Source organism: Trachemys scripta, chromosome 11 (genome assembly GCF_013100865.1).
Source record: "Trachemys scripta elegans isolate TJP31775 chromosome 11, CAS_Tse_1.0, whole genome shotgun sequence".
In the NCBI taxonomy this organism is placed as follows: Eukaryota; Metazoa; Chordata; order Testudines; family Emydidae; genus Trachemys; species Trachemys scripta.
Window position 1 is genome coordinate 38,504,268 of NC_048308.1, and position 15,196 is coordinate 38,519,463.

At 40.0% G+C, this 15,196-nt stretch overlaps 1 protein-coding gene across 3 annotated transcripts in view; it reads left to right on the forward strand.

Moving 5' to 3' along the window:
- RAPGEF4 (Rap guanine nucleotide exchange factor 4) overlaps positions 1 to 15,196 on the forward strand; it is a 213,402-nt gene that overhangs the window by 35,501 nt on the left and 162,705 nt on the right. For 2 of the 3 annotated variants that reach the window (XM_034785742.1, XM_034785743.1), the window contains exon 4: positions 6,890 to 7,036. In XM_034785742.1, coding sequence (XP_034641633.1) covers positions 6,890 to 7,036 — 147 coding nt within the window. Of the gene's footprint in view, positions 1 to 6,889; positions 7,037 to 10,404; positions 10,746 to 15,196 lie in introns of those variants that run through there. The other variant, XM_034785744.1, reaches the window with a different exon arrangement.

Consider the following 15,196-nt stretch of genomic DNA (forward strand, 5'->3'; position numbering starts at 1 on the left):
GGAAACCACTTCTCATGTAGAGAAATGATGGCTAGAAAAAAGCTGAAAGAACTTTCACTTGACAGAATCCTGGACTTTTCTTTTATGAACACATGATTCCTCAGGCTCCTTGACCTGAAAACCTATGGTGTTAATTTATTTCTTAGGTTGAACAGCTGCCTCATCAAAAGGTCTCTTAGAAAGTGACTCCTTAACAAACACATGTCCCTGTCTATCCTTCATCTATTCTGGTTTTAACAAGTCTTTCCTTTCATTGCTAAAACCCTCAAAATGTGGAGAGGTTTTTTACCCTATTTTTGGGAGGTAAAGAGAGAGTAATAGATGTAAAAGTTGCTCATAATCTGCCTAATTGGAAAGTTTCTATTTCTTCCATTCCATGAATTTATTTCTGCAGTAAGGACAAAACAGAAGCCATTTACTGAATTTAATAAATAAAGCTGAGAATATCAGAGTCCTTGAGAACAAAATCAGTATGGATAATAAAGGCATTTCTTTGTACCCTCATTTGAGTGCATTGTTTGATAATGGTTGGATAGTTACAGGACGTCACCTCTAAAAACATCATACAAAGCTTTCTCTAGGGAGAAATGTTGTCTCTGGGTATAATGGGACTGCTGTGTAACCGCTATCTATAGAATCCTATATGCTCCCCCCCCCCCCCCCCAAAATGCTCACAATTGCCTTCCTGGAAAATTTAGTACCAACAATTGTTAAATTTTTCCTAGATCCTTAATTCTTTTCCAAGGCTATACTTATTTTATTTTTCTGACTGTATAATTTTATATGGAAATATCTGTACAAAAGCAATTTGCCATGGTTCAGGGAGCTGGACTATTATGGATATTTGTCTTTGTAATGCGATTACAGAACCACTTACTTGGTCTTAATAACATTTGCCTATTATCACGTATTGGATGCATGAAAGGAAAACAATGCAATTTTAAGCACAGAGAATGATGCTGAAATATGCTCATGAATCTCCTCTGGTTTATGAGCCATGGGCAAGAAGTAGGTACATTGCCAGAAATTACTGATTATATTTTGTGGCCATTTCAAGAATCCTAAATTTTAGAATTAAATCAAACCGTGTTACTAATGTTATATCAAGTAAAATGAGCTTACATTTTCTGTTTCCCCAGTAAACTACAATATATGCATTTTTTTTATCAGACTATTGGGTGATTTGGGGCCTTCATTTCTAGTACTCTGCTTTTGTTTGGCTGCAGTAATGTCATTTATTTCAGAACTGTCCCAGGGAACTGGATGGTTAAGGAGACTGGACTATGGGTCTTTTCATTTCTAAGGGCCTGATCTTACAATGAGATCCATGTGAGTGGATTCCTGTGCTCATGTAGAATCTCACCCACTGAAGTCATTGAAGTGGATTTCACTGCAGGTTGGGGACCATAGTTATTAATCTGAATCCATTCCCAATTGTTCTGGACTTGTTACCTTAAAATGCCTGATCTGTGTAAAATGAGTTTATAGTTTTAGTACACTTCCTAATGTACTAAACCATTGGCAGATTTACTGGAAGTCTCAGTCGAAAGGCCAAGAATTGATTTGATTTAGAGTGCACTGCCATCAGACCTTGAAAGATAGACAAATATATTATACATACAAGAAGATATAAATCCATTATTATTGAAAGATGACTTTGTTGAGAAAAAAGTTGCAGTCAAATATTCCTTCTGTTCACAGCAGCCTAGAAAGGGCAGAAACTTTATATACAAGAATTGTCTTTTCTCTCCTAGTCACCTTCTGATCACCCCAGTCATTTTTAAAGGATCTCATTGTGACAGGTTGCCCCTCTTTAAGGTACCACCTGATGTATTGGGATACCACTGAGCCCGCCTGTTCCAGCAGCCTGGGCCCCCTTCTAGGGCACACACCCCTGTGCTCCCTAGAATGGAATCTGTCCCCTGTCAGCTGTGGGCTCACAACTAACAGCCAGAACAGACCCTTCACTGGAAGCTTTGTACCCTCCTCTTTCCTCGAATTGGGTTTGCCTCCAGTTAGAGTCCATGGAATCTGCACCCACCGCAGCGGTCTCTAGGATTCCAACACTTTTTTTCTTTGGGTTTTCTGCTAGGACACATTTTCCTATGCATTTTAGAGTGAGTTCTGTTCCTTGCTTAACTGCCACTTCCTGGCAGCCAGCAACCTGGACAGATTCTTTATCGTCAGGCAAAACACTCCCATCCCTTGAGGGGATAGCCACCAGACAGGAACTGGTTTTACCCACCCCCATTCCTTTGTAGCAAACTGCTTTGCAGGGCTGCAGAGGAATTAGAGAAACTCTCCCATTTCCTCAGCAGTTTCTGTAGCTTGGTTCTTTCCCTCTGGGGCTTCAGCACAAGATTCTTTCTTGCTGCTGACAGAGCTCTGGACAGCCTGAGCCACATTAAAAAAATCGTTACCCAAAAGAATTAGTGTAAGATTATGAGGAACCACGGCAACAGTTACTTCAGCTTGCAGATCCCCAGTTTCCATGTGCACGTTAGCCAAAGGCACAAGGATTTTGTGACCTCCTACTAACAAAAGCTCTGCCAGCTGTCCTGGCAGTATGTCTTTCTGTTGAACCAGGTCTCTCCTGACCACAGAAATTTCTGCACCAGTATCTCTCCATTCAGGGAATTCTGTGCCATTTACTCTAAAGGCTGTCAGGTGCTTACTGCCTGGCTGTGCAGTGTCAATCTTTAAAAACCCTGTATGATAAGTGGCAATTGCCTGGGGTGCCTCTGTGCTCTGGAAAAACAACGAGGAGTCCAGTGGCACCTTAAAGACTAACAGATTTATTTGGGCATAAGCTTTCGTGGGTAAAAACCCCACTTCTTCAGATGCATGGAGTGAAAATTACAGATACAGGCATAAATATATATTGGCACATGAAGAGAGTGGAGTTACCTTACAAGTGGAGAACCAATGTTGAAGGCCAATTTAGTCAGGGTTGGATGTAGTCCACTCCCAATAACTGATGAAGAGATTGCCTTCTCTTTCCTCATATCTACTCTAGCGACACCATCATAGGACCCAGCCACACCATCAGAGGCTCCTTCACTTGCACATCTACTAGTGTGATATATGCCATCATGTGCCAGCAATGCCCCTCTGCCATGTACATTGGCTAAACCGGACAGTCTCTACATAAAAGGATAAATGGATACAAATCAGACATCAGGAATGGTAACATACAAAAGCCAGTAGGAGAACACGTCAGTCTCCCTGTACACTCAATAACAGATTTAAAAGGAGCCATGCTTCCAAAAAACAAACAAAAAAACCCTTCAAAAACAGACTTCAAAGAGAAACTGCTGAGCTACTATTCATTTACATACTTAACATCATCAATTTGGGCTTGAAGCATCACTAATTGGCACCTTATTGAATATGTCCAGAGCCCTCCCAGTCAATTTTGCAACCAAAGTCATCATCCTTTGATCCTCAGGAATTGCATGGAGCATGCACGGCCTCTCAAAGGTGATGAAGTATTCAGCAATGTCCCCAGATTTGCTGTATGCCAGACACAAGCGCTTCCACTTGTGAATTTTTGGAGAGGTGGAGCCCCATGGGGGGGTTCTGTCTCCTCCACTCCATTACGGCCAGTTCATGCTTCATTTCTTTGTCTTTCAGTTCCAGGGCATTTTTCTGCCTGGCTGCTTCTGCTTCCATGGCTCTCGGGTGGTCTGCCTCTTGCTCATCAATTTCCATCTGTTTCAATTCTAGCTGTCTTTTATGCATTTTTTGCTTTCTTCTACTTGCAATCTGTAGAGCTCCAACTTTTTGGTAGCTTCACTTTCACTCATTTTTATGCTTTTCTTTTCCTTACTTCTCTTGCCCGAAATAAGCAAACAGAAAATAACAAACCAGTAACCACTTTCATAGACTATCAGGGTTGGAAGGTGTGACGTTGTGCAGTCTATATGGTTTTATAAAAACTTGATAATAAGTCAATATAATGTAACTGAGATGGTTTTAGAGAAAATACGGTAATAAGTGAATGTAATGTAACTGGGATATGCTTCATGCAAAAGGTCTCTTGTAAGGTATCATTACAAAGCTTATAATCTACTGAGTATGATAATCTGATTTGTATAAATGTACCACTCTTGTATCCAAAACTAGAAATATAAAATGTAACTCTGAGGGCCTATTGTAATTGTGTAAAGTATGGACCATTAATGATGGTTTGGAATCTTGATGACTCCCATTGTCTGCAGATGGCTGTATTTACCTGTGAGTCTTTCTGTATATGTGTGTGCTGGCAAGTGAGTAATGAAGTCTTGCAGTGACATGTGATCATGTCACCTGAACTGGAATCCATCTTTAACCTGGTGCTTTTCCAGTGAGGTGGGGGTGGAAACCCAGATAGACAAAGAGTTCCCGCCTTATGCAAAAGATATATAAAGGGGGGAAGAGAACAGAGAGGGAGAGAAGCCATCATGAAGAATCCCCTAGCTATCACCTGAGCTGCAACAAGAGCTGCACCAGGGGAAAGAATTGTGCCCAGGCCTGGAAGGTGTCCAGTCTGAGAAAAACTTACTGAAGCATCTCTGAGGGTGAGATTATCTGTATTCAGTTTGATTAGGCATAGATTTGCGCATTTTATTTTATTTTGCTTGTGACTTACTTTGTTCTGTCTGTTACTACTTTGAACCACTTAAATCCTACTGTCTGTATTTAACAAAATCGCTTTCTATTTAGTAATTCACTCAGAGTATGTATTAATACCTGGGGGAGCAAACAACTGTGCATATCTCTCTATCAGTGTTATAGAGGGCGAACAATTTATGAGTTTGCCCTGCATAAACTTTATGCAGGGTAAAATGGATTTATCTGGGTTTAGACCCCATTGGGAGTTGGGCATCTGAGTGCTAAAGACAAGCACACTACTGCGAGCTGTTTTCAGGTAAACTTGCAGCTTTGGGACAAGTGATTCAGACCCTGGGTCTGTGTCTGGAGCCAGACGGGAGTGTCTGGCTCAGCAAGACAGGGTGCTGGAGTCCTGAGCTGGCAGGGAAAACAGGAGCAGGGGTAGTCTTTGCACATCTGGTGGCAGCTCCCAAGGGGGTTTCTGTGATCCAACCCGTCACAGAAGGGACCTCAGGAGGTCATCTAGTCCAACCCCCTGCTCAAAGCAGGACAAATCCCCAGACAGATATTTGCCCTGATTGCTAAATGGCCCCCTCAAGGATTGAGCTCACAACTCTGGGTTTAGGAGGCCAATGCTTAAACCACTGAGCTATCTGTTCCCCCTTTGTCTGTTCGCTAGCCAGCACACTTCAAACTTACTTAAAATCACCACCAGTGTCTCATAGCAATAAACTGCGCATATAATCCTGCTTGACTACGCCTCAGTGATAGGTTTTCCCCCCTTTAAGGTGCCACCTGATGTACTGAGATACCACTGAGCCTGCCTGTTCTGCCAGCCTGGGCCCCCTTTACCCTGTCTTGCTGAGCCGGGCTCTTAAGCCTCCACTAGCACACGCACAGGCAGGGCCAGAGCCGGCTCCAGGCACCAGCTGAGCAAGCTGGTGCTTGGGGTGGCAGATTGTTGGAGGCGGCATTCTGCCCAATCCTAGGGCGGCACGGCCGCTTTTTGTTTGTTTGTTTGTTTGTTTGTTCTTGTTCCGCTCCGGCTGCCCTGTAGGGGGCGGCGGTGCGGAGAACCAGAGCGCCCTGCAGGGCAGTCCTCTTCCTTCCCTCCCCGCCGACCGGAGCAGCGGCAGGCGGCAGGAGGCGGTGCAGCGGGAGGGGCCGCGTGGCAGTGCCCCTGCTGTAGCCCTGTCCACCCCCTTCCTGCCCGCTCCCTCTCCCTCCCCCTAGTCCCCTCCCCTGCACCCGCGCTGCAGGTTTTTTTTTTTGCTTTGCTGTTCTGGCCGCCTGGGTTTTTTTTTTTTTTTTTTGTTTGGGGCGGCCAAAAAGCCAGAACCGGCCCTGGGCAGGGCCACACCCAGCTGCAGAAAGATACAGACACTGAGATCAGCTCTGGGAAGGCTCAGTTTAAGGGACTTGCCCCAGCACTCAAGTGCCCACCTCCCTTGGAGTGCAGACCCAAAGTTTTTGTTTTCTTGCGCTGTATAGAAAAATCTGCAGGATTACCTAAGGCAGGAATCCTTCGTTTGATCCCCACCCCCCTACAGAGGAAAAAGTACCAGCAGTGTCTAAGGTGGTACGTTGTATCAAGTGATCTTATCACCTGACCTGGTAGTGTCACAGCTACATCTCTTAGGAAGGAGAGAGATTAGTAGCCTGCCACAGTCTTTTTGTTTCTTCCTAATGGATCATTGAGGGTGATTGCCTACTGTCTGGTGGGTGTCCCCCCCAAGTACACACACACAATTGTAATTGTTACATAGTCAATATTCCTAAGTCTAGATACAGAAATGATACATGCATACAAATTGGATAATCACATTCAGTAAATCATAACCTTTCCAATGATACCTTAAATGAGCCATCTTGTAAAAAGTATATCTTAGTTATGCCATATTCATATCATACACCCCATATTCTTCATAGAAATATGGTTAACCTCACACTCATCATCACAGCTGCCTAAAGGGATACATGACCAGAGATCATGACTTTTTCTTCCAAAGATGGTGGTGACTCCTGTGCTGTGTAGTTTACAGCAAGGCAGATCTGATCCAGCTAGTGACAGGGAAAACAGAAGTCCTAAGCACATTCTGAAATCAAGGCTTCCTGCACCACTGGACCAACCCAGCCCTATCCTCCCACTCCAATGTTAAAATGCTTATCCTAGAAAATTAATTAAGACTCTAAGTCTGTGCTGTGTAGCATAATCAGCTGATAAGTGAAATGAAACTACAGACCCCTTCAAAAGCCAGGAATTTAATACATGTCCTTTTTTATTTTTGATTCAAAGGATGCTGTGACAATATGTACCCTGGGAATAGGAACCGCTTTTGGAGAGTCAATTTTGGATAACACCCCTCGCCATGCTACTATTGTTACCAGGGAATACAGTGAGCTCCTTCGAATTGAGCAGAAGGATTTCAAAGCACTTTGGGAGGTAAAGCCAAAAGACTTATTGAACAATTAATATAGTTAGAGAAAAGTGAAATGTATGTATATAATGACATCATGATTGTGTCTTAATGTGTTCAGTTTTAGCAGAGGAATATAATTTTGTAAACATTTTTTTGGAGAGTGAGTTAAATCCACTTGTCCCTTTTTGATACTTCATCTTCTGCAAGATTACATATCCTTATTAATATTTCTTCAAAGACCATCCTGTTTTTTTGTCTTGACAACTTTGCTTAATAAGTTACTCCACAAATGCATTAGTCAGAACTTACTTTAACTGCTGTTTACTTCTCTCCTTAACTTATTTCATAAAATGAAACTAACTCAGATTAACATATTCATTTGAGCCCTCCATTTGCTGGTTTGTCAGATTTATATTTACATTTGACACCAGCTAGTCGAATGACATAGAGCCAGGCCCCGGCTCTGCAGCTGCACTGCCCCTGGAGCTCGCAGCCCCGCCGCCCACAGCATTGCGCTGGAGGCGAGGCGAGCTGAGGCTGCGGGGGAGGGGGAACAGCAGGAGAGGGGCCAGAGAGTAGCCTCCTGGGGCTGGCACTCAGGGGCTGGGCAGGAGGGTCCCGCGGGCCGTAGTTTGCCCACCTTTGTACTATAGAATGGGCAGGGCATCAGAGTGCCAAGGTACTGTTGAAACATGTCTGCCGCTGAACACACTGATAGTGGCAGACTTTGCTTCATTGGTTGTGCTTCTGTAACTTACAGCAGAATTTGGCCCAACGTCTTCAGCTCAAATAGAGCTGTAGGAAAATACTTGAGCAAATATGTGAAGAATGCTGTTCCTGCAATACTCTAGGCTCCATCTCACTACAGATTTTACAGTGTTTAAGTGCCTTGCTTAACTACCGCATGCTTTGACCGTCTTGTAACTTGGTTTAGTGTTACGTTTACAGATGGCAAAACTTGTAATGCAGATGGAGTCTTGGATGTTAGTGATGGAAGAAAACAAACCTGGGCTCAGGTTTTGTCAGTTAAAATGTTTTTAGTTCACCTTTCCCTAGATGTAGGACAAGAGGTGTCATCTGTGGTATCCAAGGGATTTCCTTTCTAAAAACAAAGTAATTGGATCTCATCTTTGATAAATGGAAAAAAACCCCAAACCTTTAGCATATGTTTGCTTTTTTCGATTCTGAACGTTGCATGCTTTTAAAAATATTTTCCTCTGTCAGAAACACCTTAAAGATGTTCTAACGAGAATTACAAAGCACTGTAAAAATGTTTTTCCTTTGACTACTCTTACTTAAATGGTTGATACAATGCTGTTTATTTTTACAGAGCAACTTTTATTTTTTATAATGTTTAAATTATAACAACCCAATACAAAAATGGTAGCTGCCATCAAGAGAGAGCTGTCTTGGGAGCGTTTAGCAGTCACTTTTCAGTGTATTTCTGACTTGTCAAAATTTTATACAAAGAATACTGGACATGCTGCAGGTGTCACTCATAGACTGTAGGTCGACTGGCATGTGCTTTCTGTGCGCTTTGCAGTCAAATTCTTTCTGAATCTTTGTGAAGTCTCTCTTGTGGGCAATATTCCTGAACATCCTGTTCAACAAGAATGCTGAAGAAGTTAGCACTAGTTGGTAGTTTAGGATGTATTAGCAGGACTTGAAAGGGGTATTTGGGTTTTGCAAGGCTGCTTTTGTCTCTATGCAGTACATTAATTCCAAAGCCACAACATATGTGGCAGCTAAAAAATAAAAATATTCTTTACAAAGAAGATAGATATTCAAAATATATGTGACTTCTTTATGAAAATCTCTGAAAATATTAGTAATATTATAATGATATTTTCATTGTACCATAAGTGCACATCTTTCCTTTTACAGTACCTTTTTCATGAGTTGTGGGATTGGTGTTGTTCAGGGCTTGTTCTAAGATCAGGTCACCTTTGTTTAGCCAAAGCAGATTTTGGCAAACTTATTCTGACCATGCCGTTCCATAACTTCTATATTTGCATTTATTAAAATGATCTACATAACTAAGAATGGTCTACAGATTAGTTTTCAGTGGTGTCCTGGGAAAGACAAAAGAGGGCACCACGTCAGCATCATTACAGCAAATATCTTCAGGAAATTAATATTAAAATCCACTACATACCATTTTCAGCCCTCTGGATAACTAGAGCTGAACTGCAGGGGTGGGATGGGAGAAACTGTTTAATTTCCTTAACAAATTCAGGAAGAATTTTAAAGTAAGGCTATCTTTATAAAATCACACCGTGGTGCCAATTTTGAATCAGTGCTATTTTTGTACAATTTTCTCTGTATATTTGTTTAAATCAAATTGTAAATTGGCTCTATGCCTGTATAAAGTTATACCACTGTAAAAAACAGTATTATTGATCTTCTATATTGCTTCATATCCCAGGACACACACAACCTGATAACATAGTTAATGTGTATTTGGCTTAATACAGAACCTGTCTTATTTTAATTAGTGTAGGACTTCATTGAGAATACTTGACCTGAAAAGTAATAGATTTACTTCTATACAGATTTGGGGGGGGGGGTCTTTTTTTCCTCCCTGAATTTTATAGACTTTGTATATATGGAAATACAGTAGTTCTACCAGATATGTGTAGGAGGAAAGGCAGCTTGTGTTTCTTGGGAAAGAATATTTGAAAAAAAAAAAAAAGGATATTCTTTCTGCCCTTTAAATACGGACAGGATCTTCTATGACCTCCATTTTTAATACTCAGGGAATAAGCCAGTCAAAACAGATGATATCATCCTGATAAGAGCAATTACCAGTGAAAATGGTCTAGTCTTTTCTCTAATGACTATGTCTGTTTAAGCAGCACCCTGTTCATGAACATCTGCTCAGCCTCAGAGTGTGCTCCTCAGAGACGTCTAGTTTTACACCAACAGCTGCTGCAGCACATTGGAGAAGATGAAATCTCTGGCTAAGTTCTTACAGTGATCTGAACATTATTGCTTGACAAAGAAGCTCTAGGAGGAGTCCAGAATCTCCAGTCATGCTTTTGTGCACTGGCTTATCTCTGGTCTTCCTCTTTAAGGAGTGTTAACACAGTCAAAAAATATTCTTCATGTGAGAACTTATTAGTCGCTCTGTTAGCACTAGACTTACATGGTGTTTTATGAACGTATACTAAGAGACATTCCCTATCCCAAAAAGAACTTACTTTTCCCCTTTGGCATTATCAAGTTAGTACAGAGATACTTCCTAGCCCTGAATACTGCAAAGGACTAAGAAAACCATATCCAAAAATAAACATAGAAGCAGAAACTACACACCAGGAGCTCTGGTCACGCATATCCTGTTGGGTCTGTGGTTCACTCCGCCTCCAATGTTCTGATTCTTTTAGACAGACAAGGAAAGAACTACATTTATTTGTATGGTGTTATAGGAGTTCTATATCTGTTATAGGAGTTCTCACTACTCTGTCCTCAAGCTTTGTTCTTTCATGCAGTTACGAACTGACTCAAACTAAGACAGGAAGGAAGTGCATCTGCTGGGAGGTGACTTATTTTTAGAAGTCTTTCCTACTACTGTGAATTGCTCAAGCTTCTTGGATAATGCACAAACAGCTAGTTTCCTCTTCTGTGGAATAACATACATTCCCTGAGAGATATTTGATCATGATTAAATGAAGAACTGATCTTTACTTGGCGTGCAGTAACGTTGGAGAGAGAAAGAGAGCTGGCCTCTACAAGGTCAGAATGAATACTTTTATTCTTTTTATTTGCATTCAGCAGCATTATACACATTACAGCCTGATAAATAATAGTGTAACTTGTGTCCTGCTGTTGCCCTTCCGATGGTATTCTAGCGGACCTCAGTGTGTCTCACTGCATTGAAATCAGAACTTCTGAAAAAAAATGCTTTCTCTTGGAAAGTGCTAATGTTACCATTTAATGAGCTGGTCAAAAATGGATCCTCTGTGAAAACACAGGAATTTACAAGTAGATGCAGTGGAAATTTGTTTAAGAAATACAAATATTGAACTGTGTAGTGACTTGAATGTTCCATAGTATTAGATGTGAACTTTTTGAAAGGGTTGGTTAAGTTCTCAAATAATCAGATTAACGGCAATTACTTTGCCCTCAGTGCACATGTACATGATGTCTGTCTGACCTTTCTAATGCAGTCTTCATTTTAGGATGTAGGCACCAATTTTATGTCAGTGGGCCTTCTGTGTGGATCTTAACAACAGGCTGGATGTGTAAAGATTTTCATTCATTTATATTTTCCATTTGATCATTCTTCTTAAACACAGCAAATGAGTTATTTATCTAAACAGTACTGTGTCATTATTAATTGCATTTAAGTGTTTTGGAATTAAATACAGTAGGCTATTTCTGAGAGGTAGGATTTCCCTTTCCTCTTGATAAGTGGAGAACATACATTAAATATTGGTACAGAAGAAGCTTATGTTTTCTCTGTAGTAGAACCTTTATCAGAATACTGTTTCTTGTGTAAGGAATACTGGGAATCTCGAGTCAGTATCAGCACTTTCTAATTCACCTTTTCACCATTGAGTATTGCATAGCTGATATGTTTCACAGTTAATTTGAGAGGGAGAGTAAACTAGATACAGGAAATGAAATATTGAAATAAAAATGCAAGAGAAAAATCAGATTCAAGTCCAGACACTAAATGATTTGGTTGATTTATGGTATACTATTTTGACAGTTTATTGCTCAGTAATCAGTTGCATAAATCATTACTATAATTTATTAATTTCCACTATGCAAGTACAGTACAGATATAAAACCATATAATTAATAAAGTGAAGAATATTTAGCTTAATGGGATGATCGGGTGATTTAAAACAGTGAAGTGTTGAGACCCACATAAGTATAAAAAATATATGTATGGAATACTCAGCTACATGTAACCACTTAATGGCATCCTCTTCATTAGCTGCTGAAACTCTACTTGGATAGTTCATTTCTCTCATATGGGTTTATTTAAGAAATGGAAAGGAGATCAGGTTATAGTAGATTGCCGTCTGAGCATAGCATCGGGCAACCTGTCAAATACTTGTTTCATCAGACTGAAGAAGAAACAGTCCATGTAATAAGGCAGACAACACACATTACAGGAAAATAAAAATATGGAGAAGTACAAGCTTGTAAAATCTAGTGTCTTGTGTAGTTCAGAAATACACACTTGACCATGAGATGCTTGTGCAAAGGAACAGAGCTAGTGTGAGAGATGCTGAGAAATGTAGTGGTGATTGGCAGACAGAAGATTGTTGCTGGAGTAACACATTAAAAAAGTCAGAGCATAAGCTAATTAATAATATGACAGTAGACACAGATTTGGCAGAAAGTGGGGGAAAAGCTTCTTAGGCAGCCAACAGCTCACCTTCGTATCTTGCATAGTACGCCTCTTATGTGTTTTACCAACATGAACAAGGAGAGCTTCCGAAATATTTATTACACTCAAATTAGTGTCAGATTTTGCTCTCGGTTACACTGGTATAAATTCAGAGTTACTCCCATGAAGATGGTGAAATAATGCTGGATTTACATAGGTATGACTGAGAGCAGAACTGGCCCAAAGTGTTGCTGTTACTCTGGATTTGATTATTTTGCAATATGCTTTTACAGTTTGTTCTTTAGTTTAAATGTTTATTTTCAAAGAAAAATTCTTAACTTTAATAAATGATGCTCTGTCTGGTAGTGCAGATGTAAATTAATATGGAATGAAATTCTCGCCAAGTAGGTGAATTGAAGAGTACACCAGAAGAAGCTGAAATTGTGTAAGAACACAGCAATAATGGAGCTGTGCTGGTGGAAGGTGGAATGCTGAATACTTGCCCAGCTTTTGTGGCTTTGTGGCAGGCCATAATGGGTCATAAGAGTGTACCTCAGTGAGGGGCTTTGCTTAAGCAAAAGTCTCTCTAGCAGTATTTGTTCCCAAGCCCTCCTCAACTGCTTTTGAGATAAGTTAAGAGACTTTTAGTAAGGGAGCAGACATAAGATGGAATCTTTCTTTTATAAAATCCGTGAGAATGGCAGGAAAAAAATAGGCATCTATTTGAGGTTGGGATGTTTTCTTTATGTCTGAGGAGACAGTACATGACAGATATCAGATGTAGTTTTGTTTGCAATCAGAGAACTATATGGAGTCCTATCACATGTACTATGTATATATTTATGGCTGTTTCACCTGAAAGGTGGTTTAATACTCTTTACCTCTATTTATGGCTTGAATTAAATGTTAACAGATGAATTTTTATTTCCGGTCATCGATCTGTCATCTCATTAGATTTCATTAACAAAGTAAGGTCAGGTCTGGTCAGTTCTTGAGTGGGAGACCTCCAGGGAAAACCTAAGGTGCTATCCAGAAATGGTTCGGAGTATCTTAATATTGTCCCTCTGAGACTTTAGCAAACCAGAGGTGCCTTTATAGTGCTCTTTCAGATCTATAAAGATATAAAGCTGAAGCACTGACCACTGTGGTTATGATAGATCACATGGCACATTTGAAAGAGTGGGCAAATTATATTCTGCCTTCCTGGGTAGTTTTATTTGGATGTATTCATCACTTCTTGTAACAAAATTGCTGTATATTATATAACACTCTTTATGACAAATCTATCTTCTTCTGTGAGGACTTTACTGGTAATTGTCTTAGAAGAGAAATCACCAACTGTTCAGAATTTCCATGGCAGTCATCCAGAGGAATTTTTCTGTTGGAGCTGATGGTGCTGGTGAACATGCTGAACTGATTTTGTAAATGCTTACAAATAATGTAGTGGGATTATGTTCAGTAAGATCATAATCAATGGTGATCTACTCTATTTCAATTGATGCGCTGTGTCCTTATGTATGATATGGAGTATTGCCATGCAGATACAATTTATGCGAAAGACTAAAGGGGCCAAGTGGCATTAAATCCACTTGTCTACACAAACATTTTAGTTTGTGGCAAACTGGGGTGTAAATTTACCCCACTCTAGCCTGCCATGCACTGTCTGTGTGGGCCCTGCTACTGCACACTAATAGTTACTTAGGCACTTTGAGCTACTTCCATTTCAAAGCAGAGTTTCCATTTCACTTTAGTTATCCTTGGTTTAAGGTGACAGAGTCTTGGGAATCTCCTTAAGCAATTAAAAGGGTGGTCTCTGCAGATGTTTTGAGGCTGCTATTTCTCCTGGAATTTGTACAGCTAAAGTTGCATTTTACCCAATGAACTTGTTTTATTTTTAATTAATGCTAAAAGCACTTTTGATCCTGAGCAGCCAGCTAATATTTGTAAAATGGCATTTCTATCATTGTATGTTATTCCTTCATTTAACATATGACACAATTCCCATTTTGAGAAGCATAGTTGTGGACTTCAGTTGATAGAAAGTAATGAATGAAAGAAAGATTTGCAAGACTCACAAGAGACTTTCAAGATTTGCAAAACAGTCTCTCTCTTTCTTGCCAAATGTTAACTTTTTTTGTTAAATGTTTGCTTCAGTGACAAACAATGCAGCACCATGCGTACACAAGAAAATCGCTGTATTAAAATTTAATTAATCTTGTCCAGAATTTGTGTTAAATTGACTGGAGCTTTGGTTCTGACTGGATTTGTAGTCGGTGAGGACTTTCATCGCCTTAGAACGGATACCAAAGTAATCAACTGCGAAAGCTGTGCTTATACTTCTGGACCTTTTGATTTAACACAGTTTATCCATTCTTCTGCTCAAGCTCATGGTTATGGGGATGAGGTTATTTTGGGCATTGACACTTCCTAATCTCTCAGTCAATGTTGCCATCTCAGTTTTTGGTTTCTTTACAAATGAATCTTTCTTTTTCATCTTGCACAAAAGATTAATCTGTTATCCACCCCAGAGACAGTTCAATTCCTTCAGGGTCTCAAGTAAAATATATTCATTGCTTAGTTAGAGCATTCCTTTTAATAATGAGATATATTGCTGTTTTATGTAACTCTACAGTACTGGGTATTTCAATGTGTCCCTTAAAGGCATTGCTTTAAAGAGCATACTACATCTGTGCGCTTGGTGCTTATGCTTATAATGGACAAGACAAATAATAATATCATTTATTACATCAATATATGTTTTAACATTTACATTTTTAATTCATCAGTTTCAGATACTGGTAGTTAAAAAAATTAATATACAGGTCCTTGATAATAAACAGTG